This window comes from Takifugu flavidus, chromosome 8 (genome assembly GCF_003711565.1).
Source record: "Takifugu flavidus isolate HTHZ2018 chromosome 8, ASM371156v2, whole genome shotgun sequence".
Lineage (NCBI taxonomy): Eukaryota > Metazoa > Chordata > Actinopteri > Tetraodontiformes > Tetraodontidae > Takifugu > Takifugu flavidus.
Window position 1 is genome coordinate 14,284,739 of NC_079527.1, and position 12,423 is coordinate 14,297,161.

The 12,423-nt window shown below is 47.8% G+C and overlaps 1 protein-coding gene across 1 annotated transcript; it reads left to right on the forward strand.

The window, feature by feature from the left end:
* Positions 1-774: 774 nt before the first annotated feature.
* On the forward strand, positions 775-6,876 carry scrt2 (scratch family zinc finger 2). Its single transcript, XM_057041219.1, has 2 exons — positions 775-1,460; positions 4,476-6,876. Exons 1-2 carry the CDS (start codon positions 1,301-1,303, stop codon positions 5,264-5,266), a joined length of 951 nt encoding a protein of 316 aa, XP_056897199.1. The 5' UTR covers positions 775-1,300; the 3' UTR covers positions 5,267-6,876.
* The last annotated feature ends 5,547 nt before the right edge of the window (positions 6,877-12,423 follow it).

A 12,423-nucleotide genomic window follows, 5' to 3' on the forward strand; every position in this document is an offset into this window, starting at 1 on the left:
CCAACACGTGATCTGAAACAATTAGAGTCGAATTTTAAGAGACTTGACGAGTCACAAGTGTTTCCTGTTGGTGAAAGCGGACAGTTTGCTGCACGAAACCGGTCTGCGTGTTTCATCTTTAGGGATATTTATGTGGCAGGAAACATCAAAGCGTGAGCTAATGAGTGAGGCCGCGAAGCATCGGCGCAGTTCAGCAGGCGCGGGTGTAATTCTGCATTTCACCCTAATAAAAAGAATGTAATTAATTAATCAGGTAATTCGCTGCCACGCATGGCAGGATGCACATCTGTGCAGCAGCCAGCGAGGGGGGGGGGGGGGGGGGGGGGCGGCGAGCTGAGCGGCGCAGTGCCGCCGCGCCAACAGTGCTGGAATCCAGTGCGCCTTCGGGGAAGCGGATCCAGTGGTCCCAGATGCTCGGACAACCTCTGGCGTAGCGCGGGGCGGCGAGCACGGTCGAGGGAGGCGAAGATCTGAGGCCGTTTGAGGTAACAGAGACGACACGAGGGAGGCAGAGCCAGAACAAGGCAAACATAAACTGTGCCACTTCATCTGAAAACAATGGGGGACAGGACACTCGGTGTGCTCTCATCCACATCTCCATTGTCTGCCCTCCTCCTTTACTCCTCCTCCGAGCACGGAGCATAAGCGGGGTGAAAGAGGAAAGGGGAGGGGAGAAGTGGGGGGGGGGGGTGGGGGAGCAGCAGCAGTGGGGGCAGTGGGGGTCTGGCTGTGTTCTTTCTCCTCTGTCTGTGTGCGAATGCACAGACGGTTCAGTAGTAATTTGATGTGTGTCCCCGGGGACATTTGATGGATTAAAGCTAAGCAGCTCCATTTCGCAGCACCACCTGATCTTCCACTGCCTGTGCCCCATATAAAGGCTGGCGTGATTGCTGATCTCAGCTAGTCTGACAGTCTCTCTCTCCCTCCTCTCTCTCTGTCTGTCTGTCTCCATCTCTTCTCTTCCTCACTGGTCCCTTAAGCCTGCTGCATCACAGGAGCTATCCAGTGCTGAACAGGATCACTTTAATTTTTTATTTTTTTTTATTTTGCCAGGGAAAGCTGGGGGAGCCAGAGAGTACCGCACAGCACCGCTGTCAGCCTCCTTCTCCACTGGTTTCCATTTTTTCCCCCTTATCTCATGGTTTTTTTTTCCTTCTTCTTCTTATTTGGGTCGTCGTCGTCATCTTCGCATCAACCGAAAGGATTACAGTACAAGCCGGCTCCGTTTGTTCGCGTGCTTCCTCCGAGGGTCTCGTCTCTCATGTGTTTTTCTCGGCTCTGTGTTTTCACCCACTGAAACATGCCCCGCTCATTTTTAGTGAAGAAGATCAAGCTGGATGATTTTTCTTCGTCCAACGTGACCACCTCCAATCACCACCACCACCTGGACGACTCCTTCACTTTTGCACGCTCCATCACAGACTCGGTGACCAGCCTGGGGGTCCGTCTCAGCGAGAATGGTGAGTTAAACATGCCTCCAGTCTGCTCCGCTCTAGTTAAAGATGTTGTAGCGCTCTCGCCTGTAGATTGCTCCGCCGCTGATTCCGGCCGTCCGCACGGATAAAATCCTCTTTTGTTTTCAGCTGGCGGAGATTATAGACTCAGTTTAGCCACTCAAACGCTCAAGTATTAACGCATGTTGTTTAACTCGAGTGATAACACAAATGCATCCAGCGGCTTCTGTCATCAATATTATAAATCATCCCCCCGCCGAGGCACCCCACCCCCATCACCCCGTTCCGGGACTTTTTGTTTTTTGACTCCAGTGAAAGGACGGACAGAATTCAGGTCACAACCGCGGATCGGCTTATGTAAATAGGCACCAAAATATGCGTATAGCAGCGAGGTGCTCCAGTTACATATATCTGCGACTCCACCAACTCTGGGCTGGCAGAACACGCATCCGCACTCTATTTCTGGCCATCATGTGGACTAAAAAATTCATGAATACAAGAGATGAGTATCGGATGATACGTTTGTCCTTAGCTGTTATTGTCCTTGAGTTCCCATCATGGTCCGATCCTCCCTTGCCCCCCTCTTCTCGTCCAAATAGAGCGTACAGTCTCCCCACCCCCACCGCTCCACTACATTTTTCTCTTCCTTCCGGGCATTTGGAAACTAGCAGGGGTTAGAGTTTCAGCCGTTCGGGCCTATCGTCGCCACAAGAGACGTCAAAACACTGCACAGTGCGGCCGGCAGGGAGGCGGGGAGCCGGGCCGGGGGGAAAGCAGGGGAGGAAAGAAAGAGAGGAAAATGCTGGGAGCAGCGGCGAGGCTCCATCACGTGACAGCGGTTGTACAGTAAACACGAAGAAAGGCGCATAGCTGCGCCGTGGTCAGCACGCGGTCGGGCCACATAAGCTCCCGTCAGAGCTCAGAGGCGACCTTCACTCTCGCCGTCCCTTTTAAGCTCTCTGCTTCCATTTTGTGGCCACGTTTAAAGGGCCATATGTGCGCCTTTGTTGTGGTGTTCTGAGGATGCTTTCGCAGCGAGGGCGGCCTTGCCGTGCACACTTTAGTGTTGGGACCACCTGTTATTCAGAAGGAAAAAACCCCCAAACACGGGACTCTAAATAAAAATAACTACGAAAGCAATGAATTCTGAGATTTCACACATTTTTTTACGTAGCGTCCCCACGACAGGACCCGTTTGTTTAACCGCTGTTGTTCACCATTGTCCCTAAACCTTTTATTCAACAGCGTGGAAAATAAGCAGCATGCTTAAGAAAAAAAAAGAAAAAAAAAAAGAACAAGCACGACATCGGCGTTGACAAAAGGCACAAAGGAACCGTCCTTTTCGTGCCCACTCCAAAATTCAAAAAGACCTGCGAATGAAAGAAAGGAGCGTCGCCGAAACACCTAACATCAGCACTTCTGCCGCGCCAGCAGAATTCCTCTTCCTCCCATTGTGGAGACGTTTGACTTGAGTGTCTGTCGAACAACAAAGAGGGCCGGCTGAGAGGGTCCATTAATTACATGCTTACTTTGCATTAGAGGAATGACTCTATGAGCCGCAGAGGATGATACGGCGCAGGACCTGAAGGATGAGCTCTGGTTCTGACCTTGGCAAACACAAACACAGAAAGCTGCTCTCTTTACATCAATGCAGACTCCTTGTTTTGATGGCGGGGGAGGATTAGCTTGACGCACGTGTGTAGCGACCAACGTATATGAAGGAATAGAGCTTTGACGCCGACGAGCGGATCTGAGGTGCAGGACGATAACGCGTGTCCGGGCCATGTGGGTTCCCGTCCCTGCGTGTCGGGGGCCGTGCCTTTGGCTAAACAGGTGCACGAGCGGGGCCCCGGGGGAGAGGAGATTCTATAGAGAGAGCACTTCAGCTGATTTCTTAATGGCCTGTTACTTGAAGGCACTTCAGCGTGCGCTCCTCCACAGACAGGTGACCCCTCTTCACCAACAATGCATCTGATGCCACGGCTGCCATTATCAGGTCTCGGGCTCGCTGCGTTCAATAAACTATTATTGCGTGTCACAGATACTTTATCTGTTCCCGGTACCGTTTCTATGGGGCGCCGGCCTGGCCCAGTCCAACAGCTGCACTATTTTACATATGATGGCCTATTGATCAGTCCTAAACTTTGAATTTCATTAAAAAGCAGTCAATAACTAATTTCCACCGTTAGCTGCACACAGTGCTTAGGAATGGCCTTTTTTCCCTGCTGTGATGCACTATTTGATCCAGAAAAAGGATTTTTAAAAAGAACCCAAAAAAACAAAACACCCATTTGGTGCCTGCCTGAGTCCAGTACTCAGGTGAGATGAATTTAATGCTCGACAGGCTCCGCAGATTCACAGATTACGCTGAATGTGCAGCAGGCCTTTGAAATTCTCTGGCAGCTGTGGAAACGAGACGCCAACAAGGACACACTTCAGTGAAGTCATGCTGTGTGCGTTCAGCGTGATTTGTTGGCGTCACGTTAGCTCGCTCCTTAAGGCGCAGCCGCGTAAAAAAAACCCCACCAGGGTGTTTAAGTGGCTCTATAACAAGGTTACCTCTTCAAAACACAGCAAAATAAATAATAAAAATGCACTTTTGCGCGTTCAAAAAAACCCGAATAATTGCACACGAGGTAAATACTTCGGTCTGGAGTTCCAGAAGCAGATGTGATAAACCTCAGGTCTAATCAATACGTTATTCAACGAGGCTTTAATCAGTATCTTCTTACACGGGGAGGCTGCTGTGATGAGATATTGTCTCAGGTTGATCCTGCAAAGCTGCAGTCTAAGCACATCCTGTTTCCCCGCATCGCTGCACTATTGCACGTTTAACCTGTGAGCTCTCGGAAAGGAGGGGGGAGAAAAAAAATGCAATTAGGTCCGCGCTGCCGGTAATTCTCCCGCCATTTCATAAACGGCAATCATCCAACAAGATAATCGCATAATCGCCCGCATGTCACCGTGTCCTCATCCATCACAACCTCTGGCCAACTGTGTTTGCGTGTGTCTCTCACTCAGGCTACATTCAGGATTACATCACGCCATCTGTATACCAGGAGGAGAAGAAGATGGAGCACAAGCTGGCGTCGCCGGTGTCGGACCCGCTCTACACCCAAGTGAGCAGCGGGGAGGAGTACTGCGACCCCGACCTGAAGCACCCCGACAGCCCCCAGTCTGGCATGACAGCCAGCGGCTTCTACAGTGGTGAATCGGAGGCCTTGGCCGAGGGTTACACCATGGATGCCTTCTTCATCTCCGACGGGCGCTCCAGGCGGAAGAGCGAAGGCCAGAGTCACGGGAGGAGCCCCACGAGCAGCAGCGCCACCAGCCAGGAGAGGGCCAGCGGCGCCCGCCACACCTGCAACGAGTGCGGGAAGACGTACGCCACATCCTCCAACCTCAGCAGACACAAGCAGACGCACCGCAGCCTGGACAGCAAGATGGCCCGCAAGTGTCCCACCTGTAACAAAGTGTATGTGTCCATGCCCGCGCTGGCCATGCACATCCTCACCCACGACCTCAAGCACAAGTGTGACGTGTGCAGCAAGGCCTTCAGCCGCCCGTGGCTCCTGCAAGGCCACATGCGCTCGCACACGGGTGAGAAGCCCTTCGCCTGCGCACACTGTGGCAAAGCCTTCGCTGACCGTTCAAACCTCCGCGCCCACATGCAAACACACTCTGCCTTCAAGCACTACCGATGCAAGCGCTGCAATAAGACCTTCGCTCTCAAGTCCTACCTGAACAAGCACTACGAGTCGGCGTGCTTCAAGGGGTCTGGGGACGAAGACGACTCCGGATCGGAGAAGTGAGCGCGGGGAGCGGGGCGGAGATCCCGAAAACCCGCGACGCAGGTTCCCACCCGATAACCCGTCCACTCTGCCCTCCATGCCTTTTTTTCCTTCCCTTTTTTTAGAAAGCAATATTTTCACTGAGATTACGTGAAGAAACTGTCAACGAAAACGGCAAAGACAATTTCAAAAGATGCTGGATTATTTCCCCGCACAGTAGCTAATCGTCCACAGAAACATACAATCAAACACCCCCCCTCCCCCACCCCTCCAAATAGAGACTGTAGATGGTAGTGGTAGTTAAACAACATGTGCTTGCACATGTGAACACACACTCACTCACACACAATCACACACACACACACACTCACACACAAACATGTACACAGACTCACACATAATTATATATGAGGCCTGGCATGTGAATTTTTATCAATGACTATAATAATATTGATATCAATAGTAATAATATTTAGATTCTTGATATTTTATAGCAAATAGTAATGAGAAAAAGAAAAAAAAAAGAAAAAGGGACTAACAGTGTTCTTTTGTTTTTTTAGAGACAAAATGACCTCTTGTATTTTTATGCTGCTTTTTATTTGCTAAGAATTGAATTCTTTTGCAACTGCCAACAAGAACTTTTTATGAAAATGTGAACTATGACAGTATTTGCAAAAAAAAGAAAAAAAAAAGGGATTTTAAAATGTAAGGCAAACCCCTTTTTTCCACACCAATGTTTCGATTTAAGGGATGTTATTTTTCTATTTGATTTTTCTAAAGTTATTTTTGTGCTTATTATCCCTCGTCGATGAAACGCATCTCTGCAACTGCGGGTAAGCAGACGGTCATTTGAGCGAGTGGCGGGCCGTAGGTCGCCGCGGTTTTAACGTGTTTTCGTAGGCCTGTTGAACAGGTTTTCACACTACAGATTCCCAGTCTCGCCCGGACTGAAACGCTGGGAGCCCGACCAAATCATCTGCCGCTACAGGCGCCATGTGTGGCCAACCTGACTATAGCAATGAAAACTTGTTCTTCCTCCAACATGGCGGCTGGCAGAAACTGCTGCCTTTATGGTGCATTGTCCCCTCTCTCAGAGCCCCCCTCCCCCGGCCACCAGTGTTACCTCAGAGTGAACATATGGACTCTCACCCCCCCAGTTACAAAAGTGACAAATGATTCCGTTTGTCTGTTTTATACGTGGCTCAAAGCTCGGCCCGCAGTTAAGATGCACCCCCATCGATTTATCATGTAAATACTTTATTTATCAGCCTATTTATCTATTTATTTATTTATTTGGTTGTATTTATTGGGCACCTGCCGATTCGTTGATTATCATGTATTTATTTATTGTTTCTAATTTAAAAAAAAAAAATTTGAACATCCATTGACCTTGTAAGATGCTGCTGATCTTCAAAGAAAATGTTTATATGCATGAAAACTGTAGAGGGTCCGCGGGACTTAGTTTTTAAAGAGGAACAATGTACAGCGCCAGCGCTAGGCTTCAACGCAGCGAGTTATTTTCTTTGTCATGGCAATAATTAACACTGACAGAGCAGTTGACATGTGTAACAATCATGGCGGTCCTGTTTTCAGTCGATTTAGGGCAATAAAAAGAAACAATGAGAACGAAACATCATCGTGCTGTTTCCCAAAAGCCCGCCAGTTCCCACCGTCTTCGCCCAGATTCCTCCTCCAAATCTCTGGCAATAAATAAGCGTGCGCGCACCAACGCCGGCCGTGTTGAAACGAGAGAGCCAAATAACGTCGGAGTCAAACGGCGCGGTAGAGCAATAAAGACCAACGCCGGGAAACAAAAGAAATATTAATTCGACTGGAAAAGGCTGCTGATTTCCCCGTTAGTCATCATTGGTATTAATTTGCTGTGATTACGTAATAAAAGTCAACCAGGTTAATAAGAAACGACTCTTCTGGCAGCTGATTTGCTCGGCGAGATGTTTTACAGCAGTATTACAGTTAATAACGTGGAGGTGACTTGTACAATAACACGGTTTGATGTGTGAAAACGCTGCGGTTACCTGGAAGATCGTGGTAACAAAGATGACACCCTGTGATGCACTCCCCCCATCCCCCCTTCAGACCTCCTCGCCCCATCCCCGCTGCTCCCAAACAGATGCGGCGAGGATGCGATGTGCTGAAGTGGGATTGGCGGAGGGTGGCGGAGTGTGGGTGGATAACAGGTGTTTTCAGACAGACTGAAGATAGGGAGAGTAATTGAGTCGGTGGGCGACCTCCAAGGGGAAGGTCAAGCACCAGCAGGCAAATGCGCTGTCAGCTATTAGCATATTCCAAATGGATGACACCATCTCTGCAAGGCTGAGAAAAATAATGCACTGAAAAGAGATAAAAGAGGAGTTTCTGCCCTGTTACCCCGTCCTCTCCCCTCCCGTTCCACCACCGTCCTGTCAATGGTGGTCTAAGTGCTCCAGCTGAATCCCGGCATGAGGGCGCACCGACCACCTGTCTCCCGATTAACCGGCAGAGCGCAATTTAGCATGTTGCTAAAGGAGAAAGTGTGATTTGCTCCAGAATCTATGCTGATATTTTCCTGCGAGACTCAAAAACCCGGGTCGGCGTTTTCTTTTTTCGATAATGTGAATAAAAGCAGAGGGTTAATTAAAAAGGCGGATTAGAAACACACCCTAGGCAGTTTTTGCAAATAGTCCTCTACCAATACGGAGAGATAGTGTCTGAGAGTAGAGGTAGGGAAACATTGTTCCTCTTTGACCCTTTTGTAAATAGATCTGTAAATACATCACAGCAATAATATGACAATGCATGTAGACATTTAACTGCTCCTTTTTCTATCCATCTAGTCTTTTTTTTTAAATAAAACAAACAAACAAACAAACAAAAAAAAGACAAACACAGGTACCAGTTCCAGTCTGAGTGGCCACATCAATCAGGGAGCGTCTGGATTTAAAAGCTATTTGTTGGTTACAAACGGGGAAAAAAATAATCTTCCAACTCTGTGTATTCTCAAAGATTTGATCATGTCCTGTACATTTCTTTTTTTTATTTTCCTCTTCTTTTATTTATGTGCCCGGCTTGGCTGCGCAATGAAAAAGTGCCAAAAAGTATGATTTCCATGACAAAAGCCTTCAACATATGGTTGGCTGCTCAAAACCTTCCATATGGTCCTCAAAGAAAAAAAACTGATTAAGATTTTCCACTTTCTTTTGCAATCTCTCTCCCTCTCCCTCCCTCTCCCTGTCTCCCTATCTCTCCCTGCCGCTCTCTCTCCGTCTGTCTGTCTGTCTGTCTCTCTCTCTCTCTGTCTGTCTGTCTCTCTCTCCCTCCCTCTCTCTCCTTGTCTCTCTCCATCTGTCTGTCTCCCTATCTCTCCCTGTCTCTCTCTCTCTCTCCCTGCCGCTCTCTCTCCGTCTGTCTGTCTCTCTCTCTCTCTCCCTGTCTCTCTCTCTCCATCTGTCTGTCTCTCTGTTCCAGCTGAGTGTGAAGAATCTTAAGCCATGATTGCTGAGGGGAGTTTTGATTTATCATGTTCTGCTACAATTAATGCCAATAGCAATTATAACATTAATAAAAACAATAGCACAAGGAACCCACCAGTCATCTCTCATTTCTAATGTCTTCATTTTGACACATTTTTAGCTTCTCGCAGCAGAAAGTGCAATGTACTGGGACTAAATATAACCTTTATTCATCTCCTGCTTCCATTGGAGCCTCCTGTCACTCATTTAGCAACCCCGCGCCACGGTTTATTCAACCAATTTAACTTTTCAGCAGATTTACTGACCGATGCCAAAAAGACGCCACTTTCGGTAGCCCGCCATTAGTGGCTGCGCCCAGATACGGTCAGAGGAGGTGATAACACCCATGTACTCGTGAATAAGAGTTCTTATCAAAAGCACAGGCATCTGTTCCACCACTATTAAGCCCTTCCTGCTCATTAAATTTTAATGGGACATTGATTTTATGCTGCAACTACTCTTTCTGAGTGAGTCAAAAGCCAGAGAAAAATATGGAACAAAATAACAATGAATCACGGCAGCGGACAGGGATTATTATTCTGGGGCTTTTCTTGATTGGTTTCCAGGGAATATTCAACACTTGAATTCAATCGCCTCTGTCCTTCAGTGTCCTCCAGCAGCACGGCGGCAGAATAATGAGACAGCAGACAGAGCGGGGACACGGGAGCAGGACGCTTTGCTGCGCTCTCCTGTTCTCGGTGCGGAGCGACATCGATCGTCACCGCCGCTGCCACATGCGCCGGTGCCAGCCGCTCTCGTGGAGGCACAACTGGACGAAATCGCCACAACGGAGCGTCGATTCTCAGCAGAGCAGGAGGCGGCGCATCGATATTCATGTAAGGTGTCGCTCCGATTTTAGCCTGACAGATGTTCCCACATCAGGTTTAATGGTGAAAGTAAATAACTGGTTTCATTACCAGCCCATTGACTATAAAATGGGGAGGCGTGCAAAGTCCTTATCAGCCTCAGGTCCTGTTTGTGTTTCTCCCCGCCGATCCGTGAGTAATTTAGGCGGGAAGAGCGGTGGCCTACAAGCGCACTCGAAGCGACTCAGGTAAATTATTGAAGACAACCTGCAGAGACTGCAAATGGCTACGACTCCACCAAGGAAGCGGGGGCATTAATCTATAAATAAAACATTCATTTGACTTAGTCAGATCATAGTTACATATGACATCACCGACGGCCATCAGTCCGAGCCTCAGAAACAGGTTCTGAGTGTATGAATCAGGGGGGAAAATGATGAAAATGGATCAATTCTGCCTCCCTCTGAGATGAAAGAATAAGAATTAAATCCACTGAACTGAAAAAAAACAGGTCAGTTAAAAAAAAAAAAAAGTTGATTTGCTGTTTGATTGATGAAGCCGGTTAAATCTGATCAGTTGTGAGTTTTGTTACTTTTTACATATCCAGATATCGCGTGTTGAGACCGAGCGCTCGCAAAAGCCGTGGCGTTAAATGAAACGTGACTGAATTTCAGTGTTGTCTTGGCGGCTCAGCTGTGCGGCCGTCACGGTTTAACGTGCACGTCCACTGTCCGAGTGGATCTCCCTGGAGCTGCTGCAGGCCTCTGCTCTGACCCCTCACGTGCATCTTGCGCCATCTGCTGGCCGAGTGTAACCCAACAGCAACGGAAAACAACAAGTCATTATCTGTTGATAATGGTGCCATCAATTCAACTCAGATTCCAACCGACAGCTCCAGGCGGAGAGCACGGGCGGCGTTTGAAACAGCCTTGAAGAGACTCTCCATTTTAGCACAGGCTGACCAAAGTCCATCAACAAGAGGTCGGCGAAACCATCTGTTTCCAGGCAGTCAGGCCAACCGAAGCGTATCTGCCCCTTTAAGAGCTAACAGTGTGTCTTTTTACATTCTTCATCACAGGAGAGATGCTCATTAAAAGCGCCTCCATTCCTCACTGTTTCATCAAGTGGGACTGCCAAGCTCTTTAACTCAGCGTTCTTGATGTTTGCGCTGTTTGTGTAGAACCCATCTGTTTCCTCGTCTCTCTTGGCAGAGGGTCCACCTCAGCCGTATGCTTCCCTGTTTGAAGTCGTGTCAGAATCGCATTTTTATGCATCTAAGATATCCAACTTGTCATCAGCACTGAGGCAAATGTGAAGGAGGGCATTCCTTAAATAGCTCCCTTTTCCACTTCGCGTGTCAGACACGCAGAAACAAGGATGATTTGCAAATGTGGATTTATTCCACTTTAGAGATAAACGTAGAGCTCTAACGGGTTTCTGTGCTGAGGTTTATATTTTACAGCCCAGAAAGCGACAATCTCCTTGACTTTTCTGTGGCGAGGTTAAATTAGTGAACTTGCATGTAAACGGAAACAAGGTCCACAACTTAATCCGCATTTAAATAATCTCTTGACGTAAGAGGAAAAATTAAGTTCAAGGCGAGGGGAGTGTGAAAACCGAGGGCAGCTGCAGGAGAACATAATTTAGCAGCTTCAAACATTGACAGCCAGCGGTGAATAATCAACATCGGCCAGCAAATCAATCACACATTTAACCACAAACACTAGGACGCCCGGCGTCGCCAAAGCACGTCATGATTTCAGACACATTCATCGATCACAGCGCGATCGTTTGAAGACCGAGAATCACTGTCGGAATAATTATCACTTTAAAAGCATGTCAATGTGTTAAGAAAGAGAGAAAGCATAAATATAGCTCCCTTCCCTGTCGAGGAGCTGGCAGGTAATTTTCTGCAGCTGCTCTAAGTGTGACAATCCCGCAGGGAGCAGAATCTAATATTAACAGCAAATCATTAAGTGGGAGCTGTTCTTCCGTGACCTGCCGCCGTACCTGTGTGACTAACTCAATCTAAGAAATTGAGATATGTTACGGATTACAACAGAGCTGCGCGGTGACAGCGGCGGGTCGTGCAGAGTGTAGTGGGACGTGAAGAACGCGTCGGTGCCAGAGACGATTTACACGCCCATAGGATTTGGCTGACAGGGTCTCTCGGTGTCGCCTGGTGCCGCTTCCTCCTGGCGTGATGGACAGCAGCAAGAGGACTTGATTTTGATGATATATCGCATTTGAATGCAGCCATGTGCCGCCTTCAGCTACACTGCAAATGTTTATGCAAAGTAAACAAAGTATCTTGATATAAAGTTATTGTTGGACAAATTATTGAACTGTTACGTTGGGGAAAAAAATCAAAGGAAATAGATTTATTGCTCGTTTGTTTCTACAGACTGATCCTACTGTTAATGATTGAATACTATATATAGACCTCCTTTGTGTCCCAACGGCTCCCCGCGTGACCAATTAATCAACATAAGAAAGGCTGCTATTGAAGCTCAAAGTATTTGTAATAATTCAATATAAATGGCCCGGTGCTCCTGTCCAGGAAATCATTTTTAATTGTCTCGTTAGAAGATGCTGCGGGTTGCAGAAAACAAGAGTTTCTGTTCCTGCGCCACTGCCACAGATCTTTGAAGCGCTCCACTTACCTGTGCAAAGCTGTGGGCCCACAAGTCCTTTGTAACCACAGCAACCTGGCTGGCTCTTTGAAATCCCTGCAAAAAATAGAATATCAGTAAGTAGCACTTTGAAGGATGAGGCCTACATCACGCAACTGTCCACAAAACACAGCACTGACCTCATTAAAAACTACAGTCACCAAAGGATTCTTTTCAACTGCAAAAATAAT

Excerpts from the sequence above, each read along its gene's own strand:
- scrt2 (XM_057041219.1), top strand. The coding sequence starts at position 1,301 with ATGCCCCGCTCATTTTTAGTGAAGAAGATCAAGCTGGATGATTTTTCT. Across the intron at positions 1,461-4,475 it reads GGTCCGTCTCAGCGAGAATG|GCTACATTCAGGATTACATC; the intron begins GTGAGTTAAACA and ends TCTCTCACTCAG.